Raw genomic sequence first — 18,184 nt, 5'->3', positions numbered from 1 at the left:
GAATACACAATGGGGAAAAACTGGCTAGGCCATAGTACTGCTGAAAAGGATCTGGGGGTTATAGTGGATGACAAATTGAATATGTCAATAATGTGATGCAGTTGCAAAAAAGGTTAATACCATTTTGAGGTGTATTAACAGGAGTGTGATATGTTAGACGTGGGAAGTAATTGTCCCGCTCTAGTTGGTGCTGTTGAAGTCTCTCCTGGAGTACTATGTCCAGCTCTGGATGCTGCACTTTAAGGCAATGTCTACACTACAATCTATGGTTGGGATTCCCCTGCATGAGCACACATACTCATATTAGCTCTCCAAAGAGACACAGAAATAATATGAAAATACATGGTAACAATCCCAGACTTGCCCATCTCTTCCAGCATCCTGCCCCCTGAGATGCTGCCTTACATTGAGGAATCCTTTCTGGATAATGAGCAAAGCTCTTAAAACTTTGGGATTGTTACCAAATGACAAGGGGGGAGGCTATGGGGTAAAAATAGAGAGCAGTATAAAACCCATGACAGACAGCAGCCCCTTACTTTCATAAGTACTAAATATCACACACACTGCTTTTAAAGGACTTTCAAAAAGAAAAATTAAGGCAGGCCTTGACATTTCTTTTGTTATTCTTACAGTAGAATGACAGATTCACCGACTGTCTGTAAGCAAGGACTGGCCTGTCTCCCAAGATCTGTGAGAGTGATGGGTCGTCCTTCAGGATAGGTTGTAGATCCTTAATGATGTGTTGGAGAGGTTTTAGTTGGGGGCTGAAGGTGATGGCTAGTGGCGTTCTGTTATTTTATTTGTTGGGCCTGTCCTGTAGTATCATCAAGGATCCAATGCATCATCAAGGATCTACAACCTATCCTGAAGGACGACCCATCACTCTCACAGATCTTGGGAGACAGGCCAGTCCTTGCTTACAGACAGCCCCCCAATCTGAAGCAAATACTCACCAGCAACCACACACCACACAACAGAACCACTAACCCAGGAACCTATCCTTGCAACAAAGCCCGTTGCCAACTCTGTCCACATATCTATTCAGGGGATACCATCATAGGGTCTAATCACATCAGCCACACTATCAGAGGCTCGTTCACCTGCGCATCTACCAATGTGATATATGCCATCATGTGCCAGCAATGCCCCTCTGCCATGTACATTGGCCAAACTGGACAGTCTCTACGTAAAAAAATGAATGGACACAAATCAGACATCAAGAATTATAACATTCAAAAACCAGTTGGAGAACACTTCAATCTCTCTGGTCACTCGATTACAGACCTAAGAGTGGCTATCCTTCAGCAAAAAAGCTTCAAAAACAGACTCCAACAAGAGACTGCTGAATTGGAATTAATTTGCAAGCTGGATACAATTAACTTGGCTTGAATAGAGACTGGGAATGGATGAGTCATTACACAAAGTAAAACTATTTCCCCATGTTATTTCTCCCCCCACCCCACCCCACCCCCCCCCCTGTTCCTCAGATATTCTTGTTAACTGCTGGAAATAGCCTAACTTGCTTGTCACCATGAAAGGTTTTCCTCCTTTCCCCCCTGCTGCTGCTGCTGGCTTATCTTAAGTGATCACTCTCCTTACAGTGTGTATGATAAACTCATTGTTTCATGTTCTCTGTGTGTGTGTGTATCAATCTCCCCTCTGTTTTTCCACCAAATGCATCAAATGAAGTGAGCTGTAGCTCACGAAAGCTTATGCTCTAATAAATCTGTTAGTCTCTAAGGTGCCACAAGTACTCCTTTTCTTTTTGCGAATACAGACTAACACGGCTGCTACTCTGAAACCTCTCAGATATCAGATACACTATATATGGCATCAGGCATCTATCTTGTGGTTTTAATACGGAACATATTTTTTACCCTTAAAGCTATTCTTTAGGGTGGTTCGCTACTATCCAACATCTCTACTATGAAGTATCAGTCACTGTAAATACCACTACATATGTTGCAATCTGACTGATACACTGCAATCATACTGTAATTTTAGGTTTCAGAGTAGCAGCCGTGTTAGTCTGTATAGTCTCTAAGGTGCCACAAGTACTCCTTTTCTTACTGTAATTTTAGATACTATACAATGGCATGCATCTATGGAAGACATGAATCAGGGTGTCTTATTTTGCAATGTGAATCTACTTTAAATTTCACATTTGTGGAAGAATTTTTTTTAAAAAAAATATTCAGCTATCTTGTAGATTGCATTCACCAATAAAAAAAAACTCTCTCAAGAGATATGTGTCTCCTTGTATTTAACACACAGTAGCAAAATAATCACAATCAGGTAAAATAAGTGATTTTGAATTCTGTAAATATTGTTAAAAGGCTATTTTTAATTTAAAAATATTGGTTCAACATTTAAATATAACTTCTCTATAGCCCTACAGCACCATGTACCCTTTTTCTATTAAGATTTTGGCCCAGATCCTCAGCTGGTATACATCTGCCAAAGTTCTGCTGAAGTCAATGGAACTAAACCAATTTATACCAGCTGAGAATCTGACCCTTTGCCTAGAACTATCATTTATCATGGCGAAAGTCAAATAAATAAAAATATGTATTTGAACTCATTTTCATTTTTATAATTTAGTTCCCCTCTCTCCTAGCATGAGATTGGTGAGGCAAGAGACTACAGAAAGGGAGAGAAGTGAGGCCTCTAAAGATGGTCAGGGCAGCAGGGGCTCATGCTGAGTTTACTTACCATTTCCAACAGTATCAATGGTTCCCTCTGATGTCAGCAACTATCTGTGAAACCCACTGGTAAAGTGTGTGTCTCATTCCTCTCTAGTGCTTGTCCACATAGATGATGATAATCTACTACTGCTATTAGGATTATTTATTTTTTCCCCAGAGTTGAATGCTCCACTTGTAAGAGGATGGTGAAAAAAGCCCTTTTTTAATCCTTCTTTAAAAGTGGCCAAAATCCACTGCTACTGAGTGCAATATACAACTGACTTTCTTGACAGTGGCAAATAATTGGTTTATTGCCTATGAGAAGCAAGGCAAAGTTTGTAATCTCACATTATCCTGGATTTAAGTACACTTGTACCATATTTCCTGAGGCCAGAAGCATAGTCATTACTACAGCATAGATAGCAAAAAGAAAAGGAGTACTTGTGGCACCTTAGAGACTAACAAATTTATTAGAGCATAAGCTTTCGTGAGCTACAGCTCACTTCATCGGTTGCATCCGATGAAGTGAGCTGTAGCTCACGAAAGCTTATGCTCTAATAAATTTGTTAGTCTCTAAGGTGCCACAAGTACTCCTTTTCTTTTGCGAATACAGACTAACACGGCTGCTACTCTGAATACAGCATAGATGTATACTTTATACTGAAGTTACTGACAGATGAACACTCAGATGGACAGAGGCTTCTACACCAGTAAAAGATATGATCCAAGATAAATATGTTAAGTTTTCACAAACAATTTTGTCCTTACAAATGGGAAAGTCTGCCACTTTATATCCTACCACAGATTATATCCTACATACTATAAGCAGAAGCTTTGGGGTTGATTTTAAAGCATGTAATTTCAATGAAGGGAATGACTTCTGATTTTGCTATAAATATTTTGAATGGAATTCACATCCTAACTACATTCTGTAAGTGTTGTTTTGCTTCTGTCAGCCTGGGGTCGGGAGGACGCTCTCATGGTATATTTCTAATTTTTACATTTTTTTCTCATGCTTCAGTTGGCAGGATCCTGCAAGGTTTCTACAGAATTAAACTGATGCTCTTCTGAGTGATTTGTTGAGCCTGTAGTGCGAACACCTGTAATTTGCATGGACTACCTCCACTAAATTTCAGTTGCCAGTACAGTATTTATGCCAATGCACATCCATCTTGACTGCTACATATGCTTGCTGTTACAGTCTTGGGTCTATTCAGAGAAGCTTGACAATTTTGTGCAGAAATGCGTGGTGGTTTTGTAATATAAAAAAAGTTCACTAGGAACCATTAAAATCACCTACTTATTTCTACTTGTGACATAATCAAATCAGAACCAAGGTCTCAAAATGTAAAAGGCAAAGGCATTAACGCTTTACAATTACAAGATCCGTAAACTTCTGCTCTTCAAACATGCAAGATTGATCAATATGTTAACATTCCAGGATGATACACAAAGGATTTTTATCTTTCCCAGTCTTTCCCTGTTACTTTCCCTGTTATATTTATAAAATCAATCCCCCCCAAACTTCATACATACTGGAAAATAGTCTATACCAAAAACCAATTTTGAAATGCTTTACTAGAATTGTTCTGCCAGCAACTTTACAAAGAACTGAACAACATAGTCACACATCTAGCTTCAAATAGATTGTCAAACACAGTCAACTCGAAGCTTTTCACTTTGTAAAAGTTCAAAAGTACATTCAAAATTATAAGGGACCCATATTTGAGTTTAAAATCGACATACTTTCAAGGACAAGTAAGTATGTCAGTATGTATGTCTCAGTAAGGTATTTTCAAGAATAAATTTTAGGGTATATATTTTATATGCTATTTTAGTAAACAGATACACTAGAAAAAAAGAATTTTCTGATTGAAATAAGTGAGAGGAAATCTTGTTGGTTTTTTTTTATAGTTAGATTATTGCAAAATAGAGAAAGCAAAGAAGACAAGGATATCAATCAGTGAAGAGAAGGAGAAAATTAATCCTGGAAAAGAACATTTTTGAAGAACTTACATCACAGATAAATAGCCTGAACAACAGTATTTTCAAAGATATGACATGATAGACAAATAGGCCAACCACCAGTGGAACAGCCCTAAAAGAATTCTGACTGAATTTTACAAGTGAGTATCCACAACCCTTTGAAAGGGCAGAGAATGTGCTCTCTCTTTCATCTTCTCTTCTGGCCAGTATGGCAATTAAGGGGAAGCAGTATCAGCACCTTATCTTCAATCTTGCCTTCAAGCCTTATCTTCACCTGATTGCTTTATGATGAGAAAACTGGCACTGTGTATATTAGCAAAGCTTTTGAAACAGTCTCCCTCAGTATTCTTGCCAGCAAGTTAAAAAAGTATGGATTGGATGAATGGACTATAAGGTGGATAGAAAGCTGGCTAGATTGTCGGGCTCAGCAAGTACTGATCAACGGCTCAATGTCTAGTTGGCAGCTGGTATCAAGAGGAGTGCCCCAGAGGTCGGACCTGGGGCCGGTTTTGTACAACATCTTTATTAATTATCTGGATGATGGGATTAATCGCACCCTCAGCAAGTTTTCAGATGACACTAAGCTGGGGGAGAGGTAGATAGGATGGAGGGTAGGAAGAGGGTCCAGAGTGACCTAGACAAATTGGAGGATTGGGCCAAAAGAAATCTGATGAGGTTCAACAAGGACAAGTGCAGAGTCCTGCATTTAGGAAGAAAGAATCCCATGCACAGCTACAGGCTGGGGACCAACTGGCTAAGTAGCAGTTCTGCAGAAAAGGACCTGAAGATTACAGTGGACGAGAAGCTGGATCTGAGTCAGCAGTGTGCCCTTATTGCCAAGAAGGCAAACGGCATATTGGGCTGTATTAGTAGGCGCACTGCCTGCAGATCGAGGGAAATGATTATTCTTCTCTATTCGGCACCGGTGAGGCCACACCTGGAGTACTGCGTCCAGTTTTGGTTCCCCCACTACAGAAGGGATGTGGACAAATTGGAGAGAGTCCAGCAGAGGGCAATGCAAATGATTAGGGGGCTGGGTCACATGACTTATGAGGAGAGGCTGAGGGAACTGGGATTATTTATTCTATAGAAGAGAAGAATGAGGGGGATTTGATAACAGCTTTTGACTACTGAAGGGGGGTTCCAAAGAGGATGGAGCTAGGCTGTTCTCAGTGGTGGCAGATGACAGAACAAGAAGCAATGGTCTCAAGTTGCAGCGGGGGGAGATCTAGGTTGGATATCAGGAAACTATTTCACTAGGAGAGTGGTGAAGCACTGGAATTGGTTACCTAGGGAGGTGGTGAAATCTCCATCCTTAGAGGTTTTTAAGGCCCAGCTTGACAAAACTCTGACTGGGATGATTTAGTGGGTGTTGGTTCCGCTTTGAGCAGGAGATTGGCCTAGATGACCTCCTGAAGTCTCTTCCAACCCTAATATTCTATGATTCAATCCATCCTCTTCAAGGAGGCTGGATTGAACAATACCACTAGCTCTATTCTATTATATACAGTTTCTTATACTGTCCTTATTATTTTAGGGTAGCTAACCATCTTCCAGTAGTGAGGTAAGTGACATGACTAACATCTTAGAGAGACAAGGGGCTAGATAATATCTTTTATTGGACCAATTTCTGTAATAGACAAGCTTTCAAGCTACACAGAGTTCTTCTTCAGCTCTGGGAAAGGTTCTTAGATTGTCCAGCTATGCTAGAAGGACAGAAGACACTGAATGTTGTTTAATTAGGTTGCAACTTGGTTATTAACTGTCTGGGAGTACCCAGCAGATAAACATGTATAGTGCAGGTATTTCCATGATCATTTCAATACATATCTGGTGGACTTCTGTCAGCCCTCCCCCTTTCCCATCATGATCCCCAGAACACCTGCTGCTGGGAGCTTACCATCCCACCTTGAATGAGGGTTAAGGTGGATCATAAAGGGTGGGGTGATTGGCTTCCTGCTGTACCAGTCAAAGTAGCCCCGAACCTGCCCTGTTTCTGCTCATTTAAGAAATACCTCCTTTAATCCTTTACCAATCTATTTATCTGATGACTGTATCACTTCGTTATTGCGTACCTGCACAGGACATCTGCCCCACATCAACATAATGAATTGCAACATCACAGCCTAACTCCTGTTCCATGTTTACCCTCAATGAATCCCTCCAGCCCCCACAAACCTGCTGTGAGGAAGGTGAAAACCCCTGCACTTCGCCTAGGCCAATCTGGTGGAGAGGGAAAAATTCCTTCCCAGCCCACCCCTCAAGAAAGGAAAGACTAGTACAGTGCCCACAGCGGTTCCTGACCAAACCTGGTATTTTGCCACTTCCATGTGTGGGGGGTGAGTGCTCTGCCTGGTTCAGGTAAAAGAGGGCTTCGCCTACTCAGCATGTACTTATATAACCTCCCTTCTGTTCCGGTCACTTGGGGGATGGGTCAGTGTGCCCACACTGACATTTTCTCTCACAAACCTACTCTGCCTCTGTCTCCTTCTCCTTAAAGAGGTACCTACCTTCATCCAGCAAGCCAGAGAACAGGACCCCCCCCCCGCCCCTTAATGTGCAGTGTAATCAGTGTCACAGCTAAATACAAGATCACATAGTTCAGCATAAATAACTAGCACATATCCTAAGAGACCATGCAAGGTAAAGTGGCCCATTAACACCCCAGTAATCATAGAACAAAAAGGAGGGTTAGTGGGCTACAGATTGTTATAAGCAGCCATAAATCCAGTTCAAGCTTGTATTTAGCTGTGACACTCTTAGTACCTTTCCTAGACCAGCAGACCACCTCTGTGCAGGTCGAAAGCTTGTTTCTCTCTCTCTCCAACAAAAGTTAGTCCAATTTAAGATATTACCTCATTCACCTTGTCTCTCTAATATTCTGGAACCGACACAAGTACAACAATACTGTGTGACTAATATCTGACAGATGAGGTTTGTGCTTTCTCTCATCCTCTCCTTAGGAGGAGAATATGTTGACAGTGGAGTGTTTTGTTTTGGAAGGGATGAGTGTGTGTGTGCGCGTGTGTGTGCGTGTTTAAATGTGTATGCTGTTATGTGTTTACGTTAGAGAAGGCAAGGTTAAAAAAAAGTGTTTTGCACTCAAAGTGGAAGGTGGTGAGGTTTGTGGCTGTCCTTGGTTCCTGGCTTAGTTTGTTCCAGAGCTTGGGACTACAACCTGAGAAAGTTCTGGCTCCTGCACAGAAGAGCTTTACTCTGGTAGTAGAAAGTTCAATTGTGCCAGAGGACCGGAACAGTCAACCATGATCATCACAGAGCTTAAGGCAATTCTTTGGATAGGCCTGGCCCTGGTCATTGAATGCCCTGAAGATGAGGACCAAGCCTCTGAACCTCACTTGATATTCTACAGGAAACCAGTGTAGAGGGAGGGGAATAGGTTTGATATGCTTGTGGCAGTCAGTATTGCTAAGAAGTGTTCAGTATTAGTTAGTGCTGTCGAAGGGCTGATGTCTTTGTGCCCACTTATACTGCACTGCTGTAGTTCAGATGGGAGGTATTGAAGACATATATAACCTCTACTAGGATGAGCTGGAGTCTCCTAGCCAACCAAAAATGGCAGAAAGTATTGCTTGTGGATGCTACTATGTGAGAGCTTAGCATTACTGAGGGATCTAGACTACAGACTGAACTGGCCAACTGTGGGGATGTACCATCAACCAAAGGAGACTGCACCATGACTGCAAATTCTGCCAAGTGCTTACCCTTGCCCATCAGCATCACCTCTGTTTTGCTTGCACTTAGCTCCAACCAGTTGTTCTTCATCCATGAACTGATCTCACTCAAGCATGCTGCCATCTTGGTGATAGTGGTATGGTCAGATGAAGTAAAGGATAAGCATAGCTGTATGTTATCTCCATATTGCTGGCACTGAGTCTGTGTTGTGTTATCTGTTCAGCTAGTAGTCTCATGTTGCTTTTGAAAAGGACAAGAGAAAGAATGGATTCTTCTGGGACTTGTGGCGGGTTTTGTACCTTGTGAACCCCTTTAATTCTGGGGCAGGGTGCGGGGGGTTAACCCCACCTCCCAGCTTCTGTGCCAGTTCTACAACCTCCCTGGTAGTCAGGGCTCTATGGCCTCACGGCCAGAGTCCTTCTAAATCTTCTTCCCTTGATGGGTAGCGCGGCCTAGCGGCCGGAGTCCCTATAGTGCGCTCCTAAAGCAGCATGGCCAATGGCCAGAGTCTCCCGAAACTCTATTCCTCCGGTGGGACAGCGTGGCCTAACGGCCGGAGTCTCTACAGTGCGCTCCTAAAGCAGTGTGGCCTGAGGACCAGAATCCCTCTAAGTCCTCTTCCCCTCGTAGGATAGTGCCGCCCAGCAGCCAGAGTTCATCTATCTCCTTTGAGGTAAGAGAGGGGTCGGTGAACTATGTAGTCACAAAAAAGGGGTGGGGGTTAGAGACTCCCTGTAGGGGAGAGCGGGCCCACCCGCCTTCACCAGTCTCCAATCCAGGGCCCTATCATTGACGACGTGATCCGCCCTGTCAGTGGGGAATCCTACCTCAACACGCTGCCCTCAGAGTGGTGAGAGATACAACTCCCTTCCCTTTCCTGGGTCACTTCCTACCAGTTCTCCAAACATGAGCAGTCCCTGTGGCATCAGGATCTTCAGGTTCCTCAGCCCCTGGGGTTCCCACAGCTGCTAGTCTCTGGTCCCACTTCCTGGCCCCTCGGCTCCCTCCTGTACAAGTCGCCACTGCTCCTGGCTGGAGCCCCACTGGGTGTCCTCAGCTCTGCAGGCTTTTATACTCGACTCTCTGTTGGAGCATGCCCAGCAGGAGCCTCAGGGGCATGGCTTCCTTTTGCCAGCAGGGAAGGGTTGACCCTCTCATTCCCAGTGCAGGGCCAGTCCACCCCCGTCAGACTTCACAAGTGGGGGGTCTAGTCAAGGGGGTGCAGTTTCCAATCTCTACTCTTTGGGTGCATCTCTCCAGGAAGAACTTGAATAATTTAAACATATTCCTTTGGACTCTGCCATTTCTTTCAGGCAGTACAGTTTCCTATGCTGCAGAGATTTCTGATGATGAAAATGGATGTCCATACTCTATCCATTGACAACAGGAGATCATCCATAAATTTCACTAAAGTAGTTTTGATCCTATGTCCTGGCCCAAATCCAGATTGTGCCATTTCTAAGATATTCACTTAGTTCAGCACCTGTGCACTACAATCAGAATGTGCTTGCCCCAGCACGGTGAAAAATGAATGCATGGTTCTCTTTCATTTTCTCATTTGAATAAGCAGCCAAAGCATGCCCACAGTGTTAATGGAGTGAAGAAGAAGTCCACCAAAGCAACTTCCTACTCTTGACAAATTAACCTTCTTTAAATAGGTAAACAAAGATAAATTATGTGTCATATGTGATAACTACCTCGTGTGTCCTTGCGTATGAGTCCACCTGATATCCTAGCCTAAGCATCACCACATTCATTGATGTAAACAGCACCAAACAAAACAAAACATTGTTGCAGCAGTATAATAATAGGTTTGTTTTCAAATCAGAAGACAACTCAGAAGAATTACAATATATGAAATAAAATATTGTGTAAGTTACAGATCCTCCTACTAGTAATAGCATAGTTTGGGCTAGATCTTCTTTCTGTTGTACAGACAGGAGGACAGGAGAGAAGAGTTCATACAAATTCTCTTTGTTGCAAAGTTAAAGACAATACTTTTCCCTAACACTCAGGAAGGCATTAGGAGTTGGAAGGGGGATGCTTGGTTACTCGTTCATATTTGTTAAGCAACATATCATGTTCCACCCACTTTGTATTAAATGTAAATTTTAAAAATACTAATACTTCATCAGTCTTGATTTGCTTTTATGTACTGCAATACTAATATCTAGAGCTTCAAAGGAAATTCACTTACAACTGTTTTAAGCGTTGAAAAAGTGTGAACTTGTTGTCTTTGAACATAAAGAAATTTAAAATGCCCTGAAATGTTTTCAATGAATAGCTAAATTTCAGAAATACGGAAATTTCATATGGAAATAAACATGCACTATAATTACTTAATGTATAATTATAGTGTAATTAATTATAGTATAATTAACCCTCAATATACTGTTTTTTTTGCAGAGTGATGCTCTGAAAGAAATAATTGTCCTTAGCCCTGCTTGATGATCACAGAGTGAAATATTTGATAAACTGCCGCAAAAGACTGAAAAGGTGTATACACAGAGGTTTTAAAACTTTAAATGTATATACTCATATTTTCATTTTTCTGTATTTTTTTTAAAAAACATATTACAAAATATGCAAACTTGGGGTTTTTTTTCTTCTATGCGACTAAAAGAAAAGAGCTGATAACTTTGTTAACTGATAAATAGTTCATATACAGTAACAAAGATTGCTTACCTTGATGGACTGACTATAAGGTCCTATGTTAGCAGGTGCCCAGTGAGAAATGCTCTGTACATGCATGATCTGTTTTTGATAACAGTGTACATCACCGATCGTAACGTCGCACTATGTGCAAGACAATCCATACAAAAGAGTACTCCATCAAGCAACTGGGGCTTCTACACATACTCTGAAAACATAAATCATGAAAGCTTATATGATTATCTTATAGACTCGAGAAATTAAGGCAGGAAGGGACCTTGAGAGATCATCAAGTCCAGCCTCCCTGCACTGAGGCAGGACCAAGTAAACCTAAACCACCGTGACAGGTGTTTGTCCAACCTGTCATCCATCCATCCATCTATCTAATCTATCTATCATGATTTAGCCTATTGAAAACAAGCCACTAAAAAGAGCTAATAAGAGAGTGGCATCTCAGAGCCTCTAGCTATTGAAGAAGAATTAAGTTTGCAGTACACACAAAGAGGAGATATTTAAATTTCAGCAGAAATTCAACAGAAAATGACTTGTAAAGGCTTGTTCTCTGGAAGTATCTTATAATACAGACTTGTAACATTCTACTCAGGAAAAATAACTTTCACTACAGGCAAGAAAATATTTCCTCTTTCTGCCCGCCACCCCCGCCATTATCATCATGATAAGGATGGGTGAGTAGATTTTCTGCTTGGGCTGCTAAATTTTCAAGACAATTTTGCAAATTTATTGTAGATCTATAACCCTTGGGTCCGTGCTCCTAGCATGTTACCACGAGAATTCCCATAGCCAGGTCTCTGTGCATAATGCAATTATGCAGCCATGCAAATGTGTGCATAATTTTTCTTTTGACCAAAACGCAGCATAAGTTTGCTTGGGGCTACCTAAATAATCATAAAAAGCACTTTTCCTGCATCCTCCAGCTTGTAACCTTGTTTCCTGTTCTTTTATAAGCTCCACATGAAGGGGATAGGGGATTGTATGGCTAGCTATGCCAAATGAGGGAACAAAGACATGCAGTAGCATGAAGAGCCGAAGAGGATGAAGCAGGAGGAGGGACTGTACTTAAAATACACTGAGTTGAATCTGCTCTTGTGCAGCTTTACGAGCTGTACAGTAAGGAGTAGAACCTGCCATGTTCTCCTCTTAGACTATGCAGAAAGAGAACTCCATGTCTTTGTGATTAGTAACCCTGGATGGCTGCCTGTATCTCCTAGAAGCCTCTCCCCACTCCCTTTAAGGAAGCGCTTAGCCTCTTCTGGTACTGCCCATTCCCAACTACCTCATTTCAGGAAACACACTAAATAATTAAATTATTTCATAATCAATTTACACCGGCTGCATAATTCTGGGTTTATCAGAGATCTCAGTGTTCTTATGCTACCTGGGTCAGGACCTCAATATGTAATTTAGATCTAAATTGTCACATCCTACACAGTGTGTTGTCCATAGATTCAAAATTTCACAGCAGCTAACCAGCCCCCATCTTGAGGTGGCTAAATCTGAGCCAGGCAAGGATAACAGTATGTAATGGATCTAGCCATCCATTGGAACAGAAAACCTAACACAAAGTAATACAAGAATTCTCCAACCATGAAAGGAGGGGGTAGGGGACTGTGGATCTGTTATACAGATACATTATTCCAAATACACCTATAATTCTTTACATTCTTGTTTCCAGTGCCATTGCAGCAGTGTTGCTCCCAGGATATGAGAAACACAAGATGGGTGTAGTAATATCTTTTATTGGACCACGTCTGTTGGTGAAAGAGACAAGATTTTGAGCTTGCACATAGCTTATTTTCTGTGTAAACTTGAAAGCTAGTCTTTCTCACCAACAGAAGCAGGTCCCAATAAAAATACTACCTCACCCCACCTTGTGTCTCTGCAATTCTTTAAATATTTTTTTTTATTCCTGGTGAGAATTGTCACCCCCTTGTGGACTACAAACAATTTCTTTTCAATAGATTCAGGTCCTAAGTAAATTAAGGATTTCTTCTTACTCTTGGGGCTTGTTTGAACCATGAGGCTCAGCACTGAGTACAGGGCAGTGTATAGTGGTGATTTCTCTGAAGAAGCCCTGGGAACTGGGTTACAATTCTGAAGTGACTCAGTGACAATTCTCCCCAATTCCCTCTTTTTCTTTGTGGAATGTAAATTGCCACTCCCCTTCACATGATGCAATTTATTTGCCCCATATCGTGCTGGCCCAGTCAGTGTTGTTTGTTTAGGACTATAAATAAACTTTTACAAATTGAGAGAAAGTCCTCGATGAATCTTTATTCCCGGAAGGCCAGCAAAGACAGAGTTGCCTAGAAAACATACCATACTACTGTATATTCTCCTAAAGGACTGTAAAATTGATCCTCTTGATGTCTCCCTACCTCAAGAGAAAAAATTAACATACAACACCAACACAGGACAACAAAGGATGAGTAGACAGAAAACCTTTATTTCCAAACTTTACAGTTTCTAACTGCTTTTGAAACCAAGTACACTGCAAACTCATATCTCCTTGGGATAACTCTATGTTGTCTCATATTATGCCAGATAAAACCATTGCTGACCCAATCCTTAGCAGGCCACCCTACCATATATTACAATTAGCAATAATTCAAGCCAATCATTCAGAAATTCAATACAATAAACATACTGAAAACCTTTTAAAATATACTCTTTTACTTATTGTGGCTAAGGCAGAAAATAATTTTTTTATGAAAGGTCAAGTGAAAAACTGTCACTCTAGCACATCTACACCCTTTGGTTATAGTGAGAGCACCAATAATTACATTTGAAACAGAGTTAACTTATTTGCATTTGATGCAATATAGTAGTGCCAATGGAATAGCATCTTGTCAGAGCAATGTTGTCCACAGACTTATTTGACACAGTATTTGCACTGGCATTTGTCACATACAATGCTCTAACTCTGCCATTATCTCCTATGTGTATGCATTTTCCATTAGTTTGTTTATATAATTTCACTAATAGAAGATACAAATTTTTGACAAACAATTTTAAAAATGAAAAGATGGCATATTTACTTTTAAATGGTAATGTGTTTCACATAAGCCAATTCCTCTCTTTAGGGTTATAACTTTTTATCCTTTTGCCTTCTTTCTCCCTCTTTGTGGCTTACATTCATATATCTATGGTGATAGTATTTTTAATTTTTATAACAGTATCCACTCACTGGTTGCTTGAAATATACCAAATATAGACAAAATGAAAGAGTGAATAAAAAAATCAAATCAAATGGTTATGATTGGTATGGGGCAAGGCAAGCTCAGTAGTATTCACACTGGTAAAGCAATAATGATGAATAACAAATTATATTTTATCTTTACTACAGTGCTGCTAAGTTGCATAATTTCCTATTATATATTGTATAAATCTTATTCACTCAGTAGCTAATGCAAGCTTGCCACTTAATTCCATATTTTTGGACCTCTTTTCCACTGACTGTATATTGGGATAAAATATAGGAAGATTTTGTAAATTATGGGGCATGACATTAATAAGGATCCATGGATATTTATCTTAGGGAAGCCTTCAAAGCAATGAGGTCCAACACAGATCCAATTACTAGTAGAGCTATACTAAGTAGTGGAAACTATATCTTATTAACTTGAATAAGTAATAAAGCCCTCACTGTTGCACAATGGGAAAAAGTGAAGAACTTCTTCCTGTAAAAGATTTTATGTAGCACTAAAAAAAAATCATTTTGTCACTTGCAGAGTCCTTTAACTTTATATATTTATATTTCAACTAATGATCTGAAGGAGAGGGTATGCATTAAGTTAATAAATTCACAGAGAATACCAAATTAGGTATGATGAAAATGCAAGTATGCTTGTTCTGGGTATTTATAATCCCAAACACAGATGTTCAATGGGAGGGTAAAATTGGAAAGCAGCAATGATGAAAGAGATGCAGTGGTGACAGTGGCCAGAACAGTATACAAGAGTTAGCAATACAACATGGCAGACAATAAAAAGATCAATACAATTTGGAACAGCATACACACAGGCGTTACACAAAAGAGCACTGAGGAAAAAGTTCCATTCCTTACCCCTGTGGTGTGACTGCACCTGGAATATTGCTTTCACTTCTGGGAAGATAATTCAAAAAGATATTGACAATCTGGAAAGTCCAGAAAAGTGTAAAAGCTAACAAAGAAGTGGAAATGTTTATGGTTGTTCAGGCAGGCAAAATTAGGAGAAATGGGATGTAATTTTTAAAAACGAAAATTTAGGCTGAATATTAGAAAAACCTTCTTCTCAACCAGAGATTTTAGGGATAGGAATAGTTTCCTAAATGAAGTGATGGTATCCCCATCTTTAGGCACATTTAACTCTGAAATAAAAGCAAGCATTTTGTAGGGAATATTGTTACATAGATCTTTCATGGTTCTGTTCACTCAATCCTGGAAAATGGACTAGGGTATTATTTATGCAAAGAATATTTTGAGTCAAAAAGGTATTACTGCACCATATCACATCTGGTAATTAAGTGGCTTTGTTATAGCAATTTATTGCCCCATATATCTATTGCCATATATATATATAGCCATATATATCTACCAATATATATATAATTATGTATAGCACTTTCATTAACTGAATGATAATAATCTCAACTCTTCCTCCATTTATGCTGATATTAGATGTTTTATAAACATGAACAAAAACTGAATTTTACCTTAACTAACCTGAAGTTAAAGTTTTCAAGTTTTAAGTACATCACATTAACTGTGGATAGGGTTCTGTAAACTAAATGAAAAGCAGTTAGTCAACCTATCAGTATTTCATTTGCTAAGCACTGTAAGGTGCAAGAGTCTTTCTAGATCTCATTCTGGAAATCAGTGAATCATAGAAATGTGGGACAGGAAGACACCTCAATAGGTCATCTAGTCCAGTCCCCAGCACTGAGGCAGGACTCAGTATTACCTAGACCATCCCTGACAGATAGTTGTTTAACCAATTCTTAAAAACCTCCAGTGACGGAGATTCCACAACCTCCTTAGGTAACTTGTTTCAGTGCTAACTACCCTTATAAGTTAGGAATTTTTTCCTAGTGTCTAACTTAAATCGCCCTTGCTGCAATTTAAGTCCTATGATTCTTGTTCTGTCCTAGGAGGTCAAGGAGAACAATTCATCACCCTCTTCTTCATAACAATCTTTTATGTACTTGAAGACTGTTAACATGTCCCCTCTCAGCCTTCTCTCCTTCAGACTCAACAAACCAATTTTTTTTTACAATCCTTCCTTGTGAATCACTTTTTCTAGACCTTTAATCATTTTTAAAGCTCTCCTCTGGACTTTCTCCAATTTGACTACATCTTTCCTGAAGTGTGGTGCCCTGAACTCAATACTCCAGTTGAGGGCTTATTACTGCTGAGTAGAGTGAGTGGAAAAATTACTTCTTGTGTGCTCCTTACAACACTTCTTCTAATACAACCCTTGGCCCGTGCCGCTTCCAGCAGCTCCCATTGGCCTGGAGCAGCGAACTGTGGCCACTGGGAGCTGCAATCGGCTGAAGCTGCGGACGCGGCAGGTAAACAAACCGGCTCGGCCAGCCAGGGGCTTTCCCTGCACAAGTGGCGGAACAGGTTCAGGAACCACTGATCTAGGCTATATTTCCCTAGTTTGTTTATAAGAAAGTCAAGTGACATAGTATCAAAAGCCTTGCTAAAGTTGAGCTATATCCCATCTACTGCTTCCCCCCCATAATGTACTCTTCTAACAAAAAAAAAATCCAAATTAAAAAAATTCTTTTTTACTTTATCTGTAAATGGAATTTTCTAGATTTGACACACAACTTTCAAAAATTGTAGTAAGATTTTCAGTGACCTAAGTATTTGCTACATCAGTCCACTTTCCAACATAAAACTGCTACATAACCTGGAAGTCATGAGCAGTACAGAATTGGAACTGTGGATGATCTTGTAGGCCTAGACTATTAGATTGGCTCATTCGAACAGACCTGGCAGGAAGTTTGGAGCTCTAGTCTGATAGACACTAGACATATACTGAAAGGGATAAGCTTGGTCTCTGCCAACAAAAGGAGTCAGGCTCACCATACTGGGAACATTGACAGGATCTCCCTGCCACATACATGCTTTTAATTACACGGTAGATATGCGTATGCTATTGTAGCAATTGTTCCATGAAGGAAATAAAATGTGTATGATGAAAAAACAGTATGCTCCCCAGAAAAAGGTGTACAAAAGCCTACTTCTGAATATGTGAGACACAAAAAAAGTGTACAAAAGCTTCATAAATATAGTAGTAGTAATACAGTATATTACAGTGTTATCATAAATATACCATAGCAATAGTCTGATCCTACCTTGCCGGTGGACACAAATCAAACTCTGTCACATAAGCTGAATTTATAACAGCAAAATCTTTCATGTTCTTCATATACAGATGGACCAAATAATATCTTTCAATTCCAATCCCTTTGAATTCATATTAGCTGCCAGAAAAAAATATAATATAGCTGTTAAAGATAGAACATTTGAAATGTGCATAGAAAGATAGCAGAGGTATCTTATGTTTGTCCAAGAAAATCAAATGATAATAACCTAACAATACTTAACATGACTGAGTGCTTTACTAATATATTACTTTTCCCCTTACAATAATCTTTGATGATATAGCCTTAGTTTTTTATTAAGTGCTTTTTTGTGTAATTTTATCTAATAATATGGAGATAAAACATAACTGAAAATTCTTCAAACCTGAACTTACACTTGTCTTAAGAAAATACATTGTATCTTATAAAATACATATATATAGCAGTCTACATTCCACTGTGCTACTGTGCAAAAATAAAAATAATGGATAGTAGAATATACTACAATTTCCAGCAATTTATCATACACTTGCTGGAGATTAAGCAATGGCCAATTCAGCATAAGTAAAAGGGTGTAAACGGTTGGAGAGACTAAAGGAGCTGGGGGTGATATGCAGAGGGGTGAAATAAGGACACACATGTTTGGTGTCAGAGAACAGATAAACTAGGTTCAGGATAAAGGGGTATGGTTGTGAAAATGGACTGAGCCAGCGCTAATTGTATAAAGAAAGAAGAATAAAGTTAAGGGAGTTAACAGGATGCAATTTAAAACAAACATTTCCATCTTGAGCGCCTTA

General features: G+C 40.0%; 1 protein-coding gene across 1 annotated transcript in view; it reads right to left on the bottom strand.

Moving 5' to 3' along the window:
• DPH6 (diphthamine biosynthesis 6) overlaps positions 1–18,184 on the bottom strand; it is a 389,640-nt gene that overhangs the window by 181,636 nt on the left and 189,820 nt on the right. The window contains 5 exon segments of the mRNA XM_038405768.2: positions 11,049–11,161; positions 11,164–11,203; positions 11,205–11,223; positions 17,379–17,469; positions 17,472–17,507. Of these exon segments, the coding sequence (XP_038261696.1) occupies positions 11,049–11,161; positions 11,164–11,203; positions 11,205–11,223; positions 17,379–17,469; positions 17,472–17,507 (299 nt within the window).

The sequence above is a fragment of the Dermochelys coriacea genome, chromosome 6 (genome assembly GCF_009764565.3).
Source record: "Dermochelys coriacea isolate rDerCor1 chromosome 6, rDerCor1.pri.v4, whole genome shotgun sequence".
NCBI classification, from domain to species: Eukaryota; Metazoa; Chordata; order Testudines; family Dermochelyidae; genus Dermochelys; species Dermochelys coriacea.
The sequence above is the reverse complement of the archived record's forward strand: the minus strand, read 5'-3'. Positions and strand labels throughout refer to the sequence as shown.